At 39.0% G+C, this 25657-nt stretch overlaps 1 protein-coding gene across 1 annotated transcript in view; it reads left to right on the forward strand.

Annotated features, from left to right (window-relative positions):
- col4a1 (collagen, type IV, alpha 1) overlaps positions 1-4617 on the forward strand; it is a 40551-nt gene extending 35934 nt beyond the window's left edge. The window contains exons 43-52 of the mRNA XM_046053487.1: positions 51-184; positions 433-505; positions 686-757; positions 937-1065; positions 1166-1264; positions 1344-1556; positions 1693-1870; positions 1975-2089; positions 2358-2530; positions 2930-4617. Coding sequence (XP_045909443.1) covers positions 51-184; positions 433-505; positions 686-757; positions 937-1065; positions 1166-1264; positions 1344-1556; positions 1693-1870; positions 1975-2089; positions 2358-2530; positions 2930-3011 — 1268 coding nt within the window. The 3' untranslated portion in view covers positions 3012-4617. The remainder of the gene's footprint in view (positions 1-50; positions 185-432; positions 506-685; positions 758-936; positions 1066-1165; positions 1265-1343; positions 1557-1692; positions 1871-1974; positions 2090-2357; positions 2531-2929) is intronic.
- The last annotated feature ends 21040 nt before the right edge of the window (positions 4618-25657 follow it).

Consider the following 25657-nt stretch of genomic DNA (forward strand, 5'->3'; position numbering starts at 1 on the left):
AGAGTTTCGTATAGAAATATATATATATATATAATGTGTTCTTCAAACAGGTTCCCCAGGAGCACCAGGACCCTCTGGTGTGCCAGGCAGAGATGGCCTAAAGGGAGAGAAAGGAGACCAGGGTAACCCTGGTTTCCAGGGAGAGACGGGACATAAGGGTGACCCTGGACTTCCTGGACTTCCTGTATGTGATGAGGCTGTTTTCCATTAACTTAAGCTTTTTTACTGTACATGTTATGAACTAGTACATAGTATGTAACAATAATCTGATGCAAGAGTGCTGATGCATGTCAGTGCTGTTTTAATGCTGCAAAAAAAATTTTTGTCTGTAAATTGACTTAAAAAGATTTTAAAGAAACACTAATTAACGTGCCTGTAGTTCAGTCTTATCCTCTTCAGCACCTCGTGTAACTGTGTATTTGTGTGTTATAGGGACAACCTGGCCTTCCAGGTATCGACGGACTGAAGGGAGAGATGGGATTGCAGGGTGTCCCTGGCTTCCCAGGTGAGGGGTGTGTTTGTGTGTGTATGTGTGTGTGTGTGTGTGTGTGTGTGTGTGTGTGTGTGTGTGTGTGTGTGTGTGTGCATTCATGTGTGAAAGACATGTGTCGTGATGAGAGAAAAGATATGTTTTTATTGAGATAATTTACCATTAAAACACACTGTTTTTGTACACAAACTCTAGGTGCAAAGGGTAATGTCGGGGACTTGGGATTCAAAGGTGAATTTGGAGACAGAGGGTTCCCAGGAGAAAAAGGTAAAACAGGAGGGAAAACATTTCAGTGTCTTCTCTATCTCACTTGCTAGAATCATTACAGTAAAATTTGGTCAGTGCTTACTCATGTCTCTGATAATCTTACAACTTGTTCTCCATAAACTGCTACAAATCAAAAGGAACAACTGGAAAATGTCTTATAAAGATATTGTATATTTCAGGCGCTGAAGGCCCCCCTGGTCCCCCTGGCCAACACACCTTCATAAAAGGAGACATTGGGCTCCCTGGCATTCAAGGCTTACCGGGACCACAGGGGCCATCTGGGCCATATGGACTGAAAGGACAGCAAGGTGACTTTTTGCTTACAAATGTGCCCTATCATGTCAGTTTTCTCATGCTCACATCCTTGCATCCATTTTTCTAATAAATTCATCATTTTTGTGATCTCAGGTGTGACAGGTGTTCCAGGGCCAAAAGGTGAAGATGGCCTTCCCGGATATCATGGTCAGCCTGGAGCCAAAGGAGAGCCTGGCCTGCCTGGGCCACAGGGTGAGACGCTTGCAGGAACGAAAGGTGTGAGTAAGATTTGCTGTTGTTGTTGTTGCCATTAATTAGTCCATGTCTTTAGGACCCAGAGGACACTCTGGCCCCCCAGGACCCGATGGTGTTCCAGGTCAAGTGGGTCCACCTGGCCCCTCCTCCATGGATCACGGGTTCCTGGTAACCCGTCACAGCCAAACAGTGGAGATTCCACAATGTCCTGAGGGAACCTCGCTCATATATGATGGCTACTCCTTGCTCTACGTACAAGGCAACGAACGCTCTCATGGACAGGACTTAGGTAAGAAACACCATATGAGAAAAGAAAGAGAAAAGAAAGAATAAAGAAAAGAAGTGGGGTAGAGAAAAAGAGGAGGGGAAGCAGTAAGTAAAATATTTGTAGGATGAGTTACATGTCTCCTTGATATGTGTTTTAGGTACGGCCGGCAGCTGTCTAAGGAAGTTCAGCCCCATGCCCTTCCTGTTCTGTAACATCAACAACGTGTGTAACTTTGCCTCCCGTAATGACTACTCCTACTGGCTCACCTCCCCTGAGCCCATGCCCATGAGCATGGCACCTATCACTGGTGAAAGCATTAAACCATTCATTAGCAGGTATGGCAGCATTTGTATCCAAACTGTTATATTTTAGGTGTGTATATCTATATATGTGTGTATATCTATATATACCCACTTCACATATGTGTGTGTGTGTACAGGTGTGCTGTGTGTGAAGCCCCAGCCATGGTAATAGCAATTCACAGTCAGACCATCATGATCCCACAATGCCCTCATGGGTGGGACTCTCTATGGATTGGCTACTCTTTTGTCATGGTAAGGCAAAAATGATCATATACATTCAGTTCTTCCTTACACCACAGATATGTCAACCAAGCCCAGGTTTTATCCAGGAAGTAGATCAAGCGGAATTCTTGTATTCATTATTATAAAATGTAGTTTAATGGCTCTCTTCAGAATCGGCTTGAATAAGTTAATTAGCTGTTTTTTAATTAAATTTAAACGGGCTTTATAGGTAGGTGAAACATACGTTTACTTTGCCAAAGCATGTGAAATAATGTTTTCATTGTGCATGTTTGTTTAGCACACCAGTGCAGGTGCTGAGGGTTCAGGCCAGGCTTTGGCCTCTCCTGGTTCCTGCCTGGAGGAATTCCGCAGTGCTCCATTCATCGAGTGTCACGGTCGTGGAACCTGCAATTACTACGCCAACTCCTACAGCTTTTGGCTTGCCACCATTGAAGACAATGAGATGTTTACGTAAGACAGAAACACTTAGACAATGTATTTCTTGTTTCGTATTAAGAGTAACTTAAGACCCTTGAAAAGGTCCAGTGGTTTAATTTTTCACCTTGCTGCGGTGATGTACAAGTGTACTCCAGGACCCCGTGACATCACTCTTGGGTGTGGTTACAGGTGCAACAAAGCACACCTTGACTACAACCAACCACACCCTTCAGTGATGCTGTGTGTGGTCAGAGTTGAAACTAGCTTGACACTTTCAGCCAGAGGGGGTGGGGAAACACTTTTCAGCTAGGTGTTAAGTTACTATTTCAGTTGTTGCTTTCAGTTGTTGCCATTATCACATTACCTCCATATTTATATTATGCTTGGTTTTATAGGTGCACATGTGACATTTTTCTCTCCACCTCTTTCCAGGAAGCCTGTCCCAACAACGCTAAAAGCAGGCAATCTCCGAACACATATAAGCCGCTGTCAAGTGTGCATGAAGAGGACATAAACTCCTTCCTAACCTACGAGCAATACTGCATTTGCTGACGTCCTCGACTTGGCTTTACTTCCTGTTTTCAAAGGATGGTGCTATTTCCCTGCATGTGTGAGAGGAGAGGGACAGAGATGTGGTTTGCGGAACAAACTACAAATCAGAACACAGAGACCAAGTGGCCTTTTGCTCTATGCAGAACATTTAACTAACAAGATCACAACATGTCTCTAAGGAATTGCCAGTTTACCACTGCACTGAGCACATGCCCCCTAAACTGGTAAACTGGTGTTCTTTTTAAAGGGTTGTTTGTGTCAGGTGCTATTCAGTCTTACGTATCTGCCCATATTCATTTTGTCTTTTTATTTTTATTTCTCTTCCCTACCAGTGCCACAGCATTCAAAGATATAGCCACTTATTATTATAGATTTTCACACCTTTTAACTTGTTTAAACATAGTCATGTAAAGGATGGGACTTACCACTGGTTACAGACGCTTGTCATTTGCTAAATCACCATATATCACTATCACGCTGTTGTAAATATAATGCATTCCTCACTAACATAATTCGACATACTCTCCTCAGGTTATTATTGAATTACTTTGTGTGTTATTAAGTCCATTTTTATTTATAAGATTTATGAGAAAATGTTGGACTTGAGTGTATCTGAGATTTCATAGATCCAAAAGCAGTGTGTCAACATCTGACAAACAGCGTCTTAGTAACATACAAAACAGCACTGAAATAGCATTGGCAGATGTGTGTAAATGCATGTGTTTGTATGTATGTGTGTGAGTGTACATATATGAATGGATTTAAGTAGCTTGGAAGAGGTGCGTGTTTTGGGATGTCCGCATATATATTGTTGCACAACCACAAAAACAAATAGACAAATATATCACCTTCCCTATACCTTTATTCTGTCAGAACTTTGTTTATAACAGCTGTGTGTTAAAGGATTTATTCTTCTCACATTATGTGAACCAAATATTTCTGATCCCAAAGAAATGCACGTGTGTGTGTGTGTGTGTATATATATATATATATATATACGTACGCATAACATGTACTTTCTATTTTCATTTACTGTCATTATCCCTGTTGATTTAATGCTAAAAGTATTTTTCATTAAGACTGAAGGGTTATTGCATCATTGTTGTACATCCAAGTCTAACACAGACAGATAAGGAGGACTGTATATTTAAGTGCCAATGCAAGTTAAGATGCTTTATATAGGTCTTAACATAGTTTTGTGTTTTGTTTATCCCTTACTATATAGTATTTGGGGATAACAGTCTTGCTCAGTAGGAGGAAGAAGGCCTCTTGGACCCCTTGTCCCATTCAGAGCTATTAAAAGATGCAACATTTTCTACTGTTAAAGTTACAGCAGTCACTCTACACTGACCGTAACCTGTTTTTGTTTGTGTGTTGTGCTTGGTTGTGATATAATGCTCCATGAAGTATATACAATATTAGCAGTGTTTGCTATCATAAAACAAACTTGATTACAGTGGGAATAATCTTAACTAATTAACAAACAGAAAATCTTCATTGACATTTTAGATTTTCCAGATCCCTTACTGTGTAATTCCTGCAATAAATTGTATTGTAGAATATTCTTATTCATTTATGAAAGGTGTTCTTTTTCATTTTGGTTTGTATGTTTCGATTGTGATGTCTTGTACTATGCTTTCACAGGCCACAAGAGGGCAGCACCAGCACACTTTGTAGGTAAGTTACTGAGGATTCATGATCTCAAAGCCCACCAATCCAGTTGTTCACAAGCGCTCAGTGTTTTTTTGTTTTTACTGCCACTGGCTATTATCCCAACAAGAAGCAGTAAACGCTGACCTTAAATCTATCTTGAACCCTAATTTTAGTGCAGCCTCTGCACCAACACTTTCACAGTGCGATGCAGCCAATACCTCAGCACTTCTGCTGGGACTGTGGCCAACAAACCCGTTCACCCCATGAAAACACAAACAGATCGATGCGCTCCGCAGAGAACCAGATAACCCTTCCTTTCATCTCCACTCTCGTCTTTCATCTATTACCGGAATCCTATCCCCTGTTTCCTCTCTTGTCACCAGACGGACAAACAGAAAACAGAGGCTTTGACCCCTGGCTATCTTCATAAACATGTCTAACAAGCCTTGACCCCTGCCAAGTCAAGGTCACTGAAGTAGGAGTCACCCTGGACAGCATACCACAACAAAGGCCAAATGACCAAAGTATGACTGAGATCAACGGCCTAATGACCATGATCAAGATCTTGCTGCAAGGCCGAGGTGTCTGCAGTTAAGCCGAAGGCTACATTCACAACCTGTAACACAACAAGCTATTGACATATTTTCTCAAAAATCCAAGTCAGTTTTTGTTTTGTACCATGGTTATGTTTTTCTCAAGTGATGATTGAAAATGTAAAGCTTAGTTTACGGCTTGTATTTAATTGTTGTCTGGTGTTTACTGATACATGTGTCAGTACATTTAATAGTACGTTATGTCCATCCATCCATCCATCCATCAACCGCTTATCCCGCGTACAGGGTCGCGGGACGTTGTGTCTCATAACAAATTATTTTGAAAAGAGAATCATTTGAGTTTCCGAGATATTCACTTGCACATTTCATGCATCACTTTTTCTATTAGAGAGCTCTACTACCTTGGAGTGAAATGCTTCAATTAAACACAACAGATTGTAAGTTAATGGAATATACAGGTACTTGGCAGCATTTTGAACTATGGCAAGTACTGTATTCAACTTGACATACAAATTTATAATTTTAATAGTTAAAAATGAAGCTCAAAACTGGTTCATACTCTAAAAATGAAAAGAAGGCCCATTCAAACATTTAATATCATCAGCAACGCTATTCCTTTTTGATCATTAATATCATGTCGATTATTGTTGTGAGGAATGTATCTGTAGAAAGCAGCGGTATGACACTGACTGAGCATTACTGAAAATTAGGCCTAATATATCTCACATCACACAGAAAGTGACCAAACTCACATTTATTGCAGAATGATCATTAAATAACTAAAAAACACATTTATATATAGCACACTTATTAACACCACACCATGTAATTGTTATCATCGCCTACGAATTACACAATGACAACAGCCTCAAGTAGCCTCAAACCAGATTAGAGAAGGCTTGTAACCAGTAGGTGCTGTTTTGAAAATTGGAAAATACAGATAGATAGATAGAGTGCTATTTTTTTTTTTATTAAATAACAAGTAATTTAAAGTATGGATGTAAACCGGTATATGAGGATGGGGTTTTCACTTTAAGAAATTAATCCCATAAATCACTGTAATTCATGATCATCACGATCATCATCAATGCATATACACACAAATGTTAATGCCATGTGCTTAGGGTCAACGCTCAGCCTTGCTCAGGGGCTTTGGAGTCCACAACCTCTTTAAGTTTTTTGATCCTATCGTTTGTTTGCTAACACTGCTAAGTTAAGACCTGATTTAAGACTTACAATCACCTTCAGAGAACTGGGGATTATGCTAGTAAAACATTAGTGCAATAATCTGCCCATAATTATGCATAATGAGCAAACTGACAGCAAATTGATCAAATAATAATATATAGAATTACAATTTGTGATAACAGGTTTTTTTTTTGCTCAGATGACGTTGCGATGAACAAACTGAATTATAATTAGAGACTGGCCTTGATTGTTGCTGAGAGTTCACTATATTCAATATATTTCAAACTGATAAAAGAACTTAAAGTTCCTGTAACTGAATATGTTGTGTTTTCCAGAATGTGTTTACGATATAGTGCGGGAATGCGTCAGGAGGTTTGTATCACCCTAACTATTCTCCTGAGTGGATCAAGCACTGAGGCCACAACCTCAGCGACACCCCCTTGACCACAGCAGGCCAAATTCAGGTTAGTTTGAAACACAGTACGCGCCACTAAATGTAACAGAAGCCATACAGGGCAAACATCCACAAACATTCTCACACACAACTGTAAGAGAGGGACGTTTGCATCAACCTGGGTTACACAACAGCTACAATCAGAGGTACATACGGTGAGAGCTTTGGCGAAAATGCTTCCCTTTCTTACACACAGGATAAGAAATACTTAACTTTTTGTTTCTACTGTCTGTCCATTTCATATAGCATTGCTGTTATAGGTGGCGAGAAACTAATAATGTTTTTCTTTTTTCTTTTTATTTTGCATTGTTACTTCAGCATTTGAAGAGGCAATATCTAGCTGGAAACATTCACTTTATATCTTCTTTTGCTGCCAGATTGATGTTTCCATCCTGCTGTAGCTCCATTATTAGCTCTGACACAAAGACCATTAGCAACACCTTTGAAATGGGTTCCTCCCCCATTTCCCCATCTGCTTGTTCATGAGTAAATGATCATGTGTTGACTGGACATGGTGCAACCCTAAGCCCTTTGACCTCTTAAGCCTCCATGTCTTCATCTCTGTGTCAGGCATAAGCATAATTTAATCTGCAGCATTTGGTGCCACTAACTAATTGTATCATGTGTCTTCAACATCCTAACAACTAACCTACAGAGTAATTTTACCCGTATTTCAAAAAGTGGTATCAAGTACAGTGGAGGTGTATGAACCCACAGACCTCATTGTGAGCAGTTATAAGTGGAACTTCTTTATACTGTAGAAATAGTCTGTGGTAATGTGGCCTTGAATGGGGACTTATATATTGGTTGATCAGACCAATTTTGACACACAGAGGAAGAGTAACAACAACACTACTACATAACTACAAATAACAGCAAAACCTACCTGAAAAACTTATTCCAAAAGAAATGTACTTTTACTTAACCTTAACTCAACAAAAATACCCAATATAATATAAATCTAAACCCCAAAATATCTAAGGAGAGAATAAAGCCACCCCCCCGGACATAACAAGCAGTGGTAGTGTCCAATTAGGCCACCTCCCCTTTAAAGCTGCTCCTGCTCCAAGTGCCAACCCTTTAAGCCAGCAGACTTCCTGGATCCCTCCTAGGTGTGGCATCCAACACTGGTAAGCTCAGAAACAAATAATTATACAAACAGAATGACAATCCAAAAGTAACTAATGGTGCGTGCTCCCAAAAAGATGCTTCTGTATGGTCAACTAAATAAAGTATAATGTATGTGAAATGAAGTGTCCTGTGAGTTATTTGTAACCAAATAAATATTTGCAACAAATGGCTAATGTGTATGAAAAAAGTATATAAACTAATCCTAAAGAAAACAGCATAAACTGTGCATGAGGTTACCGCTCTTAACATGGTTGTAAGGGCCATGGCTGTGGCCATCACAATCACCAAATAAGCCTATCTGTACCTGGTCTACCCATCCTGATCTGTTTGTCTCAGATTGTGCGACCCACCCTCCCTTTCCTTTCATCTGTTCACTTTTCCACCTCATCTCGTCCTCTGTTCATCTCTACCCACATACCTTCATCCTCCCTTCCCCCTCCCCTCATCCCTTCCTATTCAGTCTGGTGCACACCTGTCTTATGTCTCATAGGTACCATCTGGGGTCCCGTAATAAGCTTGAGTGAAAACACATCTGAGACAGAACCCCACACTGAGTTTCCCTCTGTCTTCAGTACATCCTCCCAGAGCAGCCTGACAGACGACATCCTTCTTTCACTATCACCCTTTGCCTTTATATCCATCCATCCTCAAACATCTGTACCTTCTGAAATTCCATTTAACCTTTAAATGATACATTGTTGTGGCATGGTCCTTCCTAGTGAAATTATATTAACACTTCATCTATTACATCGTTTATGTTTTGTTGTACTGTAAAGTGTGTCAAAGATCTAAAACAGGAACAGACTGAAGGGCAAATCCGCAGATAATTCACAAGAGAAAAATAAAAGAGTGTGAAGCACATTCAAACGTTTAATAAAAAATGAAGTTCATAAAGGATCATTAGCATTTAAATCAATTACATCAGTCATCTGTGTCAAAATGACTTTCTTTTGTTCCTTTTTTTAAAAAAGAAAGTTCAGAAATTTCATAGTGTCTCTCACTGTTCAGGTCAGGATTTCACATCATGTGCCAAAGGGTTACATATAATACACATCACACAATTACACACATGAATAATATACCCTTTGGAACACACTGCAAGTGTAGTAGCTTGAGCAGTTCACAGTAAACATCCTCCCTAAACTTGAAAATGAAAATGATACTCTTGAGATTGTTCTAAATATCTCCTTAGGCACTGGCAGATCATAATGTACTGATCTCACCAATTTTGCATGGCACAGCACACATTCTTGTTTCTCACAATGATTATTGGAAAGGGAAGGCTATTGACCATTCTGGGTCGCTATGACTCCTGTGGTTTGCATAATAGGGACTTAGGTGGGAGGAACTAAGTTAAAAATGCATAATGTTTGTTGTTTTTTAGCTAAAATAATAAAACTGTATTATTTTTGTAATTAGAGAGACTGTCGTAGTAATTGAAGAAAAATTCCTGTATCATGTTTTTGGCTCAATTTCCCTTGTAGATGACATAATTCCATCTGCACAGCTTGGCTCTCATGTGATGTCTGATCACGATCTCAGCATGATCGGAAATCTGATGTGCTCGGATGAAGCCAAACATGGTACTTCCTCCTCCTCCTCTGCCATCTCCTCTTCCTCCACAGAAATTTCAACTCAGTGCACAGTGTCCACTCAGAAATATGGAAATAACGTGGCAGTGTATGAATGAGAGGAGAACAGAACGCCTCCACAGCCAAGCGGAGGAGTAAAAAGGAAGAGTGGACGTCACAGTAACAGAGAGTGTGTGGGCAGAAGAGGAAGAGTGGGAGTGAATTTGTGGGAGGATTTCCAGTATAACTCTCAATCTATCTTTTCTCTTTATTCATCTCATATATCACGCTTAATCTTTTAAATAATTCTTTACACTTCTTACGCTACAATGCTTTACACTCAGTACCTTCCGCTTTTATTTGTAGGCAAATCAGTACTCTCCTGTAACCCCGCACTGTTATCTATACATTCAATGGCGCTTTGCAATTACCCTAAAACACCATTAGCACCAGTCAATATTTTCTCTAGCCCAAAATCTTGTTTTGCCTCGACTTGCCCATCTGTTGAGGAGACCTCAACAGGAAGGAAGATCCCACTAAAGAGACACTGGCTTATCTCTCTCAGGGATAAACACAAAATGAATAGAGAAACAATGTCATTTGCTGACAGCAAACAACTGCCCTTGATCATGTTATTATAATAATACATTGCTACCTCACATAGTTAGCTTAGCTTAGCATAAAGACTGGAAACAGGGAAAAGGTAACAAAATCCGCCTGCCAGTTCTTCTAAAGCTCACTAATTAACACGTTATATCTTGTTTGTTTAATAGTACAAAAGCAAAAGTGTAAAACTGACATGTTTTACGGGGGTTTTAGCAGGGACTTCCTAAAGTCTTGTCGTCACTTTAAGGTTGTCAGACAACCAGTGGAAACTTCAGAACCTCCCTGCTTCCTCCTGCTGAGCTAAGATAACCGGCTGCTGGCTGTAGCTTCATATTTCATGGACAGATATTAAAGTGGTATCTATCTTGTCATCTAACTCTTTGTTTGAAGCACATTACCAAAATGTTGCTAAAGAAGCTACTGAAGTGTATTCACAGCAATCTCAGAATTTAAGCTGTAGCAGGAAGCAGCACAGCATTTGGGACAATTATTGTGGTAAAATGACTGGCAGTCAGTACAGGACGGTCTGCCCAGCCCTTCTGGACCGTTAGTATGATCAGATGGTTGGCATTCATGGACCTTCCGTGTCTAGAACTGGAAACTGAGACTGAGGAATGAACATGGTGAGTGTGGAAGTCAGACAAAAAGGGAACCATAGAAACGGTCCATAAAAATGGAGGGTGATCTGCCAGACAGAAGAGAGAGGGCAAAAAGTTCATGAAATACACTGTGTGAGGTCACATCCCATTGCAACCTGGCTCTGACATAACTACACATGCGGAAATCAAACAGCTGATTAATATGTAGAGAAAGCAGAGCAGGAATATTTGTTTGTGGATATTTGGTGTGCCACAAATTCATTTATCTGAACAGAGCATCCGTTATTTGAAAAGGGCCTTTCAGACAGGGAGAATAGCACAGTGTGGGGATGTACAGTATGCATCCATTTTTACATGCAGTTCATGTTTGCCGTATTAAACCACAGAGAGAAAAAAGGTACACTCTGTAAGGTCCAGTCTTCACACCAATGAGGAATAGTGATTAGGTACTGTTCTTTCTGAGAGATAGTGGGTGTTGTGTGAACATTAGCAGCTAAGGGTGTGAATGCTCGAATACTCAGTTAACATTACATTTTCAGCGCAGCACAACTTTTCCTTCTTGTAATTTACCAGACTTCAATAAGGAGAACACACATGATTAGTTGAAAATGATCTGTATTGTAGTCTAAACACAAATAAGAAAGATTGAACTATCTCATCCATGACTGATTATTTCAGTCAGTCAGTTCAGTATTTCAGTCATGATGAACTAAACTAATGGCAACACTTTCTTCAGCTTTTGGTCTTGTCACATCATAATGTAAATTAGCCACTAATTATTATTAAACTATATGTTGAGAAGAAACGCACAATTGATTATGCGTGACACTGCCATCTATCTTAATGTCACTTCATTGTGTAAAGGGTTGGGAGAGAGCTCTTGGCTCACTGCACAGTACGTATCGTGTGTGTTTTAAAAGACTACACTGTGACTTACATTGTAATTTACAGAGTAGACAAATCTATAACAGCATATCATACTTAGTAAATAACCTTTTACCATGTTTCATGCTAAATTACCTCAGTTAATATTACAAGCTGGATGCAGGAATCTCTCACTGACTTGGCTACTTAATTTACACGCTGAATGAAGTCATCACTTACCTCAAGCACCATTAACAAATGTGCTCCCACTAAAAGAAGCACAACTACAACAGATGAAAGGGCCATGCATGCTGAAGCCAACCAGCAGCTATGCTGAGAATGCTCAATAACCACATGTATGGTGAGGTTGTCAACAAAAAAAGACCACAAAAGTGGGTCAAATAAAACCATTTCACTTTTATATACTGAGGTAGTGCTATACACACCGCACATAATATTGTACCCTTTGTGAGTTGTGACCCCGATTATGTGATGACATTGTCTCCAATGGTGTTTGTTCTTGTAGAAAACTGGATTGTTGATTTTCTCTGCAGCTGCTGAATTATTGAACAAAGCTATCATCACACCAGCAGACCAAGTATTTACAGTACTATTAGGGTTGTTGTGGTGTTAATGGGCCCTCCATTAGCCTTTGTGAAGGCCAGAGTAACACCTGCATCAACAAAAACACATGCACATGTACACACAGACACACATGCTGTCACACAGTTGTTGGGGGGGTTGCTCATGGGAGTTACTTGTTTTTCAGCAGTGGTCTGAGCATGTCAGAAAATGTGCTTACACCATGGCAACACATGCTGGCTCAACAGTATTTCAGAGTGTGGCTGTCCTTCAACATCTCAGGAGACTCTAGATTAAACATACAATTACATACATGGAGCCCTATGGCGACAGCATGTGTGAAGGATGTAACAGCCCTATCAGGACTTCGCCTTTCTTGGTTACCTTCTTTATTGTGTGTGTTTCCAACCATTTATATTTGTGTACTATGAGTCTTTTCCATCATCGTGGGCAACAAGGGTAAAGCTATAAAGGCTGAACCGCAAATGTGAACCCCTCCAGAGAGATAACTGACGCCTTTGACCTTTCTCTGTGCTCTGGAAACTTTAATGTTTACAGTCTCCATCACTGACTCCTCTGCTCCTCTATCAGCTGACAAACCGTTATGTAAAGCAACAGTGGCAACAGAATGGTTTGCCAGTATTTGATTCACTCGTTGACCCAGTCACCCATTTATCATTTCACTCTCACACATGCACAAACACAGACCTCCTCCTAATGAAGACATTTTCTCCCCCCATACCACCTATACCAGTTTTTTTTCAAACTATAATATGCACATTTATATATATTATACATCACTTTTTAGTTTAAATTCACTGAATAACTGCTTGAAAATTCATTAAATCGACCCTTCCCTGACTGCTGCCACGTCTCTCAAGATTTCCATTCTAGTACCACACTTCTACTTTTACTTTTAGCTTACAGTGATAGCAATTGCAGATTTACCCTACAAATTCATGGTAATCTTTTCTTTTCTTTAGTTCCGAAAAAACAAAAGCAGTCTCATTATAGTCGACCACAGTTGTTTTTGTCTGCCGCAATTATGCTTGAGTCTGGCAAATTTTGTCAGCCATAGCTAGCTGCCTAATTAATGCTTATTCAATAAGTTAGCTGTTTCCAGCTGGCTTTTTATTGTTTCTAGCTTATTCATTTAAATATGAGACAGGGTTCTAAAATGAAGGGCCTATATACCTCCGACAGCTACATATGTGATATATTACTAAAAGACTCAGGCTGAAGCTCAATGTCCTAGGCCAAATGTTAGCATCCTCTCCAGCTCAGACAAATAGAAATAAACATTGCTCTTGTATTGGAGGGTAAAGCTGCTTGGTCCTAGTCCTAACAGGAAAGTCCTAGGTTAGACTTTCTTGTTTTTTCAAAAAGAATATGTCACATTTTACGAGATAAAAGTGAATTTGGGAAACGCCAAGCTAAGTTTGGGTGGGGGTGCTGAAGTATAAATGTCCCCAAACCAAATAAAGAGAAGGACACCACCACCACAGCATTATCGTAACCTCTGATATAGAAGTATCCAGGACCAGCTCCCACAGCAAATGTGTCTGTCCTGATTAGGGCTTTATTTAACGTAAACTGTAACCACACAAAATAATGAAATTAGCTAATCGTACGCTGCTTGGCTTTGGATAGAGTATAACTGTATTTAGTTTATTAAATGTTGCAGGTTTACACATATTTTTATATATTTTGTCTCCTGCTGCTGGCAGTCCTGTTTGTCTCATTTTGTGTTCATTTTTATCCTTTGTCACAGTCTCTGTCATCAGATCTTCTGTGATTTAGGCACTTATTTTGGACATACTGTATATAACAGGTCAGGCTTATCGTCATAATCATCTTCTATTTTTTCTTTGTTATAGATGGAGGTGTTGAAGAGATGTCTGATCCTTTAATCTTGAGTAGAGGATCATATTATTTTATAAAGCAAGACTCAGCTTTGTTGTTGCCAGTGCATGTGAGGCATGTTCATTAGCTGAGAGCCTTTCCTGACTGAAAGTTCCCAAATGATCTGAATTAATGCTGACAGACCCATGCTGTGTCTCGTCTGTATTTATTAAAGGTTGACAACGTGTAACTAAGGAAAAGGTATTGCTGCTGATGAAGACAAGGGAAACTGTGGAAGACGGTTGTAAATCCTCTTATTTCAGTACCGTCACACATGAAAGCCTAGATTGTCAACCACCCAATTTCTTGCATATCAAAGCTCCTATCACACATTATGACTGTCAAGGCCTATCTCATGAGGCCACAACCTGCAAGACCAAGATAATGCTGGGAATGTTCTATATTTCCTATATGTCCTTCTGGACCCTCAAAACCCTCTTCTTGCAGAGTTTTGACCTCTGCCATCAGGGAGGAGGTTAACTTTCCCTAGGAGGGCCAAATCAAACAGATGTCTGAAATAATTTGTTCTGTCAGCTGTTGGGTTTTTATACAAACTGTAGGTATAGTTGCTATTGCACATATACTCTTGATACAGGAATGATGGACACACAGTGCTCAATATCTAATGCTAACTTTCTTGGATGTTGATAACATCTATTATATGCATTTGTGTCTTGTATTTATTTATTTGTTTTAAGGTGTGAACCAAATTCCCCCTCTGGGACCAAAAAAGGCTATCAAATCAAATCCACTTCAATGTTGGTTTTGGTCTTTTCATGGGATTTGTTGGCAATAAGGACAATGTTGAATATTAATCACATTCCTAACAGATTTTGAGGAATGAAAGATAAACTCTTAAAAAAAAGCCTTAAATGTACATTTTCCGTCAGTTGATGAGGGCTGGGTTTGTGAAGATGTTTTTTTCCAATACTGTTGATTCAGGATGCAGACGATCTTAGTTGTTTATCCCACAGGGGGTGTCCAGTGCCTGAGGAGGACATTTCCTGTGTTCTCTGGCACTCAGTCCACCTCCTCACATCCTCCCACCCCCATGGTTGCCAAAACCACTCCACTACTCCTGTAGCCACTACCCACACAGCCAGCCTCTGACTGATGAATGTGCAAGCAGACAGAGTATTTTACCGAACCACATAATGCACATGTGATCTTCTGTGATCTCCACCCACCACCAGCTCAAACATGTTGGGAGAAATATGCCATTAAATCTTACAGACTATATGAAGATAACCTAAAAGAACAGCTTTCTCCTCAATATGTAGAGTCTGGCTTCAAGTGAAGCTGTATGATTCACAGTAAAGGAGGAAGATAGACGCAGATCATTCTGAAATGTTTAATATTTCAGACCAATAGACCAATAGAAGAGAGCAGGGAGAGAAGAGAGGATGGGGGAGGAGGAGTGAAAGTGAGAAAGATGAGGAAGGAAGGGTAGAACAATATAAAACCCCATCCTTCTAATTTCAGTATAGACATTACATATTTATGTGATGGTATAATCATTATGTATGTGTGTATGTGTATGTCTGCCAGTGATCATACATAGAATCTACCTTCTCCACTTTAATTGCACAAGAGAGCATTGGCTCATATAAATAATTCTAATAATACATTAAAGCAAATATTCTTGTTTTTTAAATTATTTGCTTGAACGTTCTCTCTGGAGTGTTGGATTAATATTATGTAACAGTGTCTGGAATATTCTTTTATGACTGATTCTGTCATTAGCAGAGCCTGTGTGCACGCACAGACTTACTGGTCTATATGTGCGTGTGTAGCTGTGTGCATGTTCACGTGTGTGTCCCTCTGTCTCCATATAGATTTTCATTACAGCCCCTATCAACGTCCAATTTATTAGATATCGTGTCTCAACTCGTAACATGTCGCATTTCAAATGGATGAGGTTACGATGCTGTTGTTTGTGTGTGTGAGGGGCATTCAATAAATAATGTTTTTATTACATATTTGAAGCTTATGTACCCTGACTAATAAGATCTTAATACCATTACAAAACAAGACAGATTAATTTCAAGAGCAAAAATAATGACTACAAGGCCAGCTAGGAAGTTTCTGTCTTTGTTCAGAATGTTGCCATCATCTATATAGTGCTGAAGAAAGCATACATTGTCACTCATAACACACTGACCTACAAAACACTAACAACAGGAAGCATTACTTAAATTTGTTGAACTTTTATCCTTGAAATTTCATATAAATCAGTATTTCATTATAGAATACAGTTGTTTTCAGTCACTTCATACATTTCTCAGATCAGAATTGAAATTCTACTTGTTCAACCTCCACATCATCTAGTCGCTTGTGCGCATCATATGTAAAAGCAAATTCTCAGTCTTTTGAGAAATTTGACACATTTATGCAAATTATTATGTATTTGTCTGTTGTTTCCTACATTATCAATTGCTTACTGTATGTCATGTTGATCACAATGTATTACAGTATACTGGTTCTTTGTTGAGAAGTCTTACCCCCCAAAACATCTAGACATAAGTTCATTGCGTAAGTCACTAGATGCAAAATGGTTGAACACGTCATAATCTGCATTTTCCTACATATGTCTATTAGACTTGTAAATGTGTCCTACAGTAAACTGATGAAATTCTGATGTTGTGCTGTGAATAAGAATCTGTGGCCCAATAGACAGGAACATCAACCTGAGGGGGTGTTTTCATGTTTCCATTTCTCATTTTGTAATTGTTTCCGTTGTGCTATGCAGTGCTGTAAAATAGTCTTGTTTTTTTATTTTCTGCATCACAATGACAACAAATTACAGTGCATACAGTAAAAGTGTAACTGTGAATCCTGTCCAGTCTCTTGCAATGTTTACTGTAACTCTGTACTGTTGAAATTGATCTATGCCATACAGAAAAAGTACAGTATTGTGCATTTTCAATCATTGTCATCAAAAGTTTAGCCATAGTTTACCAATACAAATAGTTTAGCAAATGTACCAAAGCGACTGAGGAAAAAATGGAAGAAACCTGTAACATATTTCACTTTATTGACTGTACTATAGTATATGTTACAAGAATGAATCAGAAATGCATTCAGTAATTTACTTGTGAAAAAAAGAAGTTCCTGACATTTTAGTGCTGCAATACACTTTTTTTCAGTTGTTTACATAGTTAACACTGGTACCTGAGACCCAATGACCACAGTCTGTAATTGATGCACCATCCCCTTGAACCAATTCTGCTAAAATATAAGCACATGTCCTGCTTTAGATTCAGCTTGCAGTTTTACAGTAAAACCACATTCAAAACATTACACATATTTCTCTAAAACTAAGATTTTCTATATATATCAAAATATGCAGGAAATTTGCAAACATTTTGTTTTGAACGTGTTTTGAACAGTTTTGGACACAGTGTGTTAGCATTTGAAAAATGTGCTGCAGATATACAGTGTTTTGGAGGTGGTGAAGTAGTAATGGGAAAAGAGTTCATGGATTTTGGAGAAAGTGGTCATTGAATGCATTTTGTGTGAAAGCAATGAAAAATGATTCACAGTTTGGCCTACATACACTTCTGTTTCGCTGACTGTGTGAAGAGTTTTGACAATGTGACTTCAGTTTTGACCAGTACAGGTTAGCAACTGAAAAAAACTGTATTGCTTTTAGGCTTTTTCCTTCTCCTTCATTGAGTTATATACCTTTTTTGTGCATGTAATAGGTTTGCAAAGTGAAAAAGCCCAAAGTCCAGCCCAAAAGGAGTTCCCATCTCCCACAGAAAACACTGCTTTGAACTGCCTGAAAACAGCTTGTTTGTAGTCCAGCCATTTCCCTTTCATCCCTGTGACGTCACAGGGCTGAAAGCTAAATGCACCTCATATAACACTCGCCAAGCAGCTACTCCGACATGCTCTCAAAAACAACGGTGGAAAAACACTGAGCTGCAGCACACACCTCTCCTCTCCCTTCCAAACACTAGCTACCTTCAGGCAGTCAATGGACATAAAGTTGTTACCGTGATGTAGAGACAGAGCTTAGTTAAAACTTTATGAATGAAAAATACTTTTGTTACAGATTAATAACTCACCACTCTGAAACTCTTGCTCCAGTCCATGTTGCCAAGCTGGTTGGTAACATGTAGCCTACAGCTGAATCGAAGGTGTTCACTGGCTTCTCGTGGCCCTCCCTTCTCCAGCCTTTCTTCTTTCTATTGTACTAGGGTACAGTATGATTTAATGATTGACATTTTGGAAGGAACTTATGCTGTAGGTATCTATGATGGAGTACATGAGTGTAACCATCCTTGAGAGCCACAGACAGGTCATACAGAACATTAAATTGACCATCATCTTCTACAACTCACTTGGCTGTGAGATGGACACTCCTGGTTTTCAGTTCAGGTGTATTTATTTCAGAAATCTCTTAATCTTCTTATTGTACTACATAAAAAAAATTAATAGCACCCTATCTAACAACATTTACCACTTATCCTTTGGAGGGTCCCACAGGGTGAATATTTGTGCCATGGTTGTGAGGTTATAAACCCTGACCTTTAATATGTTATCCCAAAAGCTGATTACATCCTTAACCAGTGTTGTGTTTATCTTACCAGGTTGCCAGCGTGTCTTTTTTAAGCAAACTGTCCCGATCAGGGTCAAAAATGTGGTATTTGTGTTTTTTCAAAACATCCTGTGGCACAGACAAACGCAAGCACAGGCTTTCATTCAGTCTGTCCTTAACTTGTGGCTGTCACGCAAAGCAGCTGGGCAAGCACATAACCCATGTGGACCTATAAGACAGGGCAGGATGTGTGTCCACAATGTATGCATGAGTCACGGAATAAAGGGGATTCTTTTTGTATAGTAGGTAGCAGAGTCTAAGTTTTCTTATGTAGATGTATGCAACATTTTTAATAAAGTGCTTTATATAGTATAATCTCAGTTTTCTTTCAAATGCATAGTATAGTGTAATGGTATCATAACCGAGCGTCCTGGGTTCGCTTAACTGTATGAACTCAATAAAGAAACAATAAATGGATGAACTTCCCTACCTTCCACTCCCCTCCCTAACAAAGAAGATTTGAATGACTCCTTTAAAGTAAAGATGGCTGGCTTTATCATAGACTCAGTCACTAACATTTTTTACAAACATTTTTGAAAAAACTTTCCTTGAGCATACAGCCATAAATGTGCACAAAAATGATGTTCCTTCTTTTTAGAATGTTTTTTTGACTGTCTATGACGGCATGATTTTTAGAAACTGGCATATGGTTAAGAAGTAATGTGTTCCTTAATAGTGAGACCTGAATCATAGTTTCCTTCAGATCTTGTATCCTGTATCAATGTATTCAGATTGTTTTTGCAGTTAGTTAAAGTGCATTATAGTTCACCTCTGGAAGGGAAATGCATATCAAATATGTCTCAAGTGACCAGTGGTAATTGGATGTTGCTTCCCTGCTCCCACTTGATTTTATCTGTGGGAACAGGGACCATTGCAGCTAAAGAGAAAAAAATACACATCTGCTTTGAGTCATTTAGTTACAGAAGAGGTTTGTTAGACTTCAGTTCTTCTGCATGGACAATATTGACTTATCTTGAGGTTTGCAGGGTTACAGATTTAAGCACACTACAAAGTGGTCCCTGATGGTCGAAGACTCATTTGCTTTCTGGAATACTGTCGCACGCACCCCTGATCGCCTCTGAATGTGATACCAGAGACCAGACTATTATAAGGAGCCCAAGTAGAAGTGGAGGAGTTAAAGTATCATTTATTCCCATTATTGAGACTCTAATTTGTGAATGTTGGCTAACAGGGCATAAAGCTACAATGACAAAAGAGACCTGAACACCCAAAATGCATTTTAATGCAAATAGTAAATGCCTATGTAATTTTCCAAGCATCCCCCATTTTTAAATCTCATATTGTAGAATATTTGTTTTGGTCTGTTTCACTTATTATTTTATCAGCTTTTAATTACTTTATGTCCCATCATTTATTCATTGTGCTTTTGTTTATTTATAACTTGCTGTTTTTTTTACCATGTTATATAATAAAAATAATGTACATTGTTATTCATTATCTTGCTATATTGTGCATTTTTATATGACACTTTCTTTAGTTACAAATGTTTTGTAAACAGGTCTCCCTTGAAACTCTTGAAAATCCCAGTCTCAATGGGAATTATCATTAAATGAAGGTTACGTTCCAGTGCTCTTTGTTTTCCCTCTACTACGAGTTACATTGTTTGTTAATCTGTGGTGGGTATTTCTACTCAGCTGAGGTGTTTATTAAGAAACACTGGAATGTAGAGGAGAAACAGGGAGAAGCCAGAAATATTACACAAGCAAAATTTGGTTCTTTAAAGGGATTAGTATTAAAGTGTTGAGAGAGACTAAGACAAAGACAGAATGTGTATGTTTTGGAGTAGGGAATGAATATTAGATCAGCAGGTCAGCTGAGATTAAGCCACAGAAAAAATCAATGTACGCTTAAACTACACACACACAAACACACAAGCAAACAAGCAGGGGTGGGTGACTTCCCACACACTCCTACTTAGATCAGTTACACTTCAAATACTGTAGACCTACCTTTCTTTGATCTTTGTTCCTCTGCTCTATAAGTGTGGACTATGTGAATAATTCTAAGGAACATCTACACACTGATTATCACTATGCTTCAGCAGACAATAATACTATCTACCACTGCCATGATCCCAACATTTCCTTTAATTCCCTCCTATAATCAATAAGCTACCATATATTATCAGTCATCAGGACACCGACTTGAGTCCTATGATAGCCTCAGATGTCCAAATGTAAACTGCTGTTTTAAAACTGCTAAGCAATACTGTTTGAACATAGACACACTTGAGATTCAAGATTCCCCCCAAACTGACCAAGGGGGCTCATGTATCATTGTCATTTATAACAAACCACATGACTCGGGATAATGCATAATTATGACGAATGACTGATGATGGTATTATGTAGTCTGAATATCATATGCAGTCATATCTGTTTAATCAAAGCTACAGAGAGGTAAGATTTCAGATGGCAGGCTGCTGTTACATCTCTCTGTGAGGCCAGGAGAGTAATTTGTTGGGGAAAAACAGGGTCATGAATAAATATGTTGTCTGTATATGTCTTCAGCCTACATAAACATATTATCATTGGTTTCTCTTCTGGTCAAATAAGAATGCTATGGCTGCGTCTGCCTGATATGTCTCCTGCCCTTCTAATAAGCACATCAAATAAATATATTTCTCGGTGACCTGTGAAATGAAAAACAAAACGAGTCATTTTGAGTGTCTGTACAACAAATGATTTAAAAGACGTGGTGATATTATGAAGAGACAAGGTAGGAATAACAGCAAAGAGGGAATTTTTCACAGTGCAGAAAGATCTAAGGAAAATGTCAAGGGTAAAAAATGTAGCTCCACAGTTCTACATCAAACCTGCACGGCCATTACTACACAATGTAGATGGGGCACCAAATACAACATAGCAACCACTATAATTGGCTTTCTAGTCCCAATTCAACCATGCATACCCTGTGTCCTGTTTGCAGATTAATCAAAAATAGATTATGTCCATTCTACTGAGTTGGTTAACTGAAGTAATCAAAACTGTAATCACTTGTGCTGTGGCTCAATCAAGGCATGTGCAGCCATGTCCAATACTACAAAGATCTTCATTGGCACATGCTGTCCTTCCTCCAGGTTTGTGATCAATCAGCACAAAAATTAACTAGAAGAGAAATTTCTGTTTTGCAGTTGTTTTACTGATTAGAGAATTGAGTCAGTTATGGGTGGCAACATGAGACTGAACGGAGCAATCTATATTGTCTGTGCTCAAGAGCACGGAAAACAGCCTCCATTACCATTAACTGGTTACGGTATTGGGTTTAAGAAATTACAGGGTTAGTAGGTAACGATGTTTAAATGTATAAAGAAATAAAATGGTGACCCCGTAAAGCTTCCTCCTATTAATGTATTAATTTAATAATGAAAAAAACTCAGGTAGATAAAGAGTGATGTCACTGATTGTTATATATATATGAAGCCGTTTTCCACATTGTACAGTTTTAACCCTTGTGTTTTGCTGACATTCGCTTTACTTCCTAATTGTTTGGGGTCCCACAGACTACTACTGTATTTGTTAACATATTAATAACTGCAAAATGTTTACTTTATGTATATTTTTTATTTTATTATGACACCATTAAAACTCAAAATGTAGAAAGGTATTGTTCCTTTCCTTTGCCACAAACTCAGCTTGCATGTGATGAAGGTAACAAAACGTAAAGATTACCATAAGGCATTACACCAAATAAGGAATAGTTCATGTTAAATGGGTTATGTATAAAACATACATTCACTTTTTATTTGCCAAAAAATAATTCACAGACAAAGAAATGCACAGTATGTTGTCCCATAAATACCCCAGATAGGTCTCACTGACCTCTTGTAACTAAACTGTTAGAAAACTCTAATAACAGAAATCCAAATAGATTAATTTGGGGGCTGTGTTAAAACTGCACAGATTATATATAGCTAACCGAGCTAAAGCTCTTTTGAGCTATAAAAGAGTGTCTGGGGTCTCTAGGACCCCTAACATAACATTAGGTTTAACTGAATAACAATATAATAAGAATAATAATCTATCCAATTCAGTCTCTGACACAACAGTCCAGAAAAACAAAAAATATCTCCTGCTCAGGACAATAAATAACAACAGGATGATTTTAAGATCCAAAACATCAAAACAACACTGCTACAACAATATGAATCAGACACCCCAGGCTTCGGCTATAATCTGTTGAAGAGTGTGTGTGATGTTTGGATGTCGACAATACAGTGTTTGTGCTGTTCATTTGATGGGGTCTTATGCAGCAGTGAATGGAGTTTGACTGAGCCTAATCTTTACCCCCCTCCTGCTTGTCCTTAATCTTATCTCATCAGATTGGCTATTCTAATCTGCTTTATGAAAGCTTATGAAACTAATCGTTGCACACAGTGACAGTGCAGTGGGTGACTGAGACGTAATGTGCTTGTGACTCAGCAAATGGGGCAAGCGAGGCTGTTTGTATTTGAAAGCCAGCTTTAAGAGCCTAAATGAGATTAGGCCTTCAAAGCTAAAGGCTACTGAGTGAACTTAAACCATCTATTATACTTTGTTTATTTGCCCGTTTTTGATTGTTTGCTGACATTTAAAATTCAAGTATTAACATGGCTTGCACCATAAAGGACTCCAGAGAGTAAGGAGGACCGATCTTTTTTGAGAACATGCACCCTTAAAGTTACACCCCGTTCCTTTCCTAAATAAATAAACTTATAAAGACCTAATGTGTTCATACCAGGAGACTATGAGTGGGCCCATTTGGAGCCTTGTAAATCAGGTTCATCTGGCTGTTTAATTAACTTGTAAATGAATGCACCATGCTGTGTAAATTGGATGGTGATAAATATTCATGTAGTTACCTAAGAAAAGGAAGAGGACATATCACTGACACAACCAGATTGGGTTTGCAAGCAGCACAGTTTATGGGATAAAGGCCCACCTTGTTGGTATTTTATAGACAGCTGATTTGCATTTCGGATGCTTTTTGCATTGGTTATGCAAAAAGAAAGAGTCACTCACTGTGCCCCTGCTTTTCACTTCACACTACACCAATATTTTGTTTATCTTGCCAGTATCAGGCCAGGTATGCGAGCTGTCATGGACTTCTTACTGGGACAATCCATTCATAATTTCTCAGAGTTGTAAGCAACTGCAGGTAAATGTTATGTAAAGCAGCACATTCACAATATAGTGATTCTGCAGTAGCTGTTTGGTATCAGAGAGTGTGAAAGTTCAGATCCAAGCCCATGTCTGTCATGTAGAAATCTAATATCAACAGACAGGGAACCCTCTTTATCCTACAGGGAGATATCTGAGCCTTAGAGGTTTAGGCAGTCTGCTCTGCTACATCTATTTATATCAATATGCTTTCATAACACTTTAGGCAACTCAAATAATGAAAAGAAAACAACTGAACAGAACACAAAATCTACTCATCACTGCAAGTGGACAAAATCTGTAAGCTAAAGGTTATATGTGAGGTGCGGATCACTGATGTGATTCTATTTCCATGGCAGGAGTCAAATCATTGCTTATGGTGGAATAATTGCCCCCTGCAGGGAGCTTTGTACTTTGACACTGGGAATGTAGATTAATCCCCGTTTAATTACAGTTCAGGACTAAGTTTGATTTCTAATGTTGTGTCTGTTTACTGTGTACCTGCACACATAACTGTCAGGACGCACTGTACAGCCTGCTTTCGTCAGTGAAACAGCACCAGGCCTCTGTTGGGGAGGAAGAGGTGAACCTCACTTCTTCAGGAAGTAAAACACATGTTATTGGCTGTCAGTTACGTTACACACTATCACCACCACGCCGCAGTGTCCAGCTGGCTCCCGCAGTTTATCATTACGCACATTACCAGCCACTGACGCATCGAGATCAGGAGACTTTTTTTGCGTCATCATGATCACTGATTTTTTATTTTTTATTTTATGTAACCTTATATAGGTCATTCCTCGCTGAAATGGGGAGGTCTATTTCGGTGGATTAAGCTTTAACCGACTATAACGTTAAACCTAATGGGCATGTGATGTCATCTGTCGCCGAAATATGGTGTTTCTGAATGGGAAGTATACAGATACAGCAGTCGGAGACGGTCTAAAACTGAGCCGCTATCATGGGAGCGCCAGGCAAACATGAATAAAGTCAACTGCTATATCCGCTCTTCCCAAATTATTGTAGCCTACAACTTGTTTATCATGAACACTTTGATGCTTTCTATAAAGACTGAGAGTGGCTGGAATATCTCGTTAAAGCCGTGATGTGTTCTGGCTCGGCGACGCAGAGGGAATATTAAATTCCTGTGACAGAGCTGCAGTCTCGACCAGGTGATGCTTGTTTACCAGAGGACTGGAACTCCCCCTACAGACGCGTTTAATTTGTGAAAAACATCACTGGGAATAAGAATATGCTACGGGAATAACACAACAACAACATAGGTAATAAAATAAACATTTAGAAATGAGTCAGTGTGCTACGCATTGCTAATATTCCGGTTGCTATTTATTCTTGTTGTATATGTTTTATAATCTACCTCAACTTCTTAAATGACGCAAATGTAGGCTTTATAGGTCAGGGACATCTAGTTTGGTAATATTTAGATGGATTTAAAAAAATCTTCACAGTAGTCAAATGTTGGATCCCAGGACCAGAGCTTCTATAAATAAAGCTCCAGTCCTGACTGACTACGCTCAAATGAGTCGGAAGAGGGCAGAGTAATAGTAGGAGGGCCTTTTCCTTCTCTCTCTCTTTTGAACGGGGCCACCTCACTCCAGCATTCATCCCGTTTCCACCAATAAGCCCAATGAGCTGAGTGCGCACCGCCCACTGTCGGTGTGTGTATTTTTTTTATTCTCCTTTCCCCTCTTTTTTTTTCAAAGCAGAGCTGGATGTGTAGA

This window comes from Micropterus dolomieu, linkage group LG07, assembly GCF_021292245.1.
Source record: "Micropterus dolomieu isolate WLL.071019.BEF.003 ecotype Adirondacks linkage group LG07, ASM2129224v1, whole genome shotgun sequence".
NCBI lineage: Eukaryota > Metazoa > Chordata > Actinopteri > Centrarchiformes > Centrarchidae > Micropterus > Micropterus dolomieu.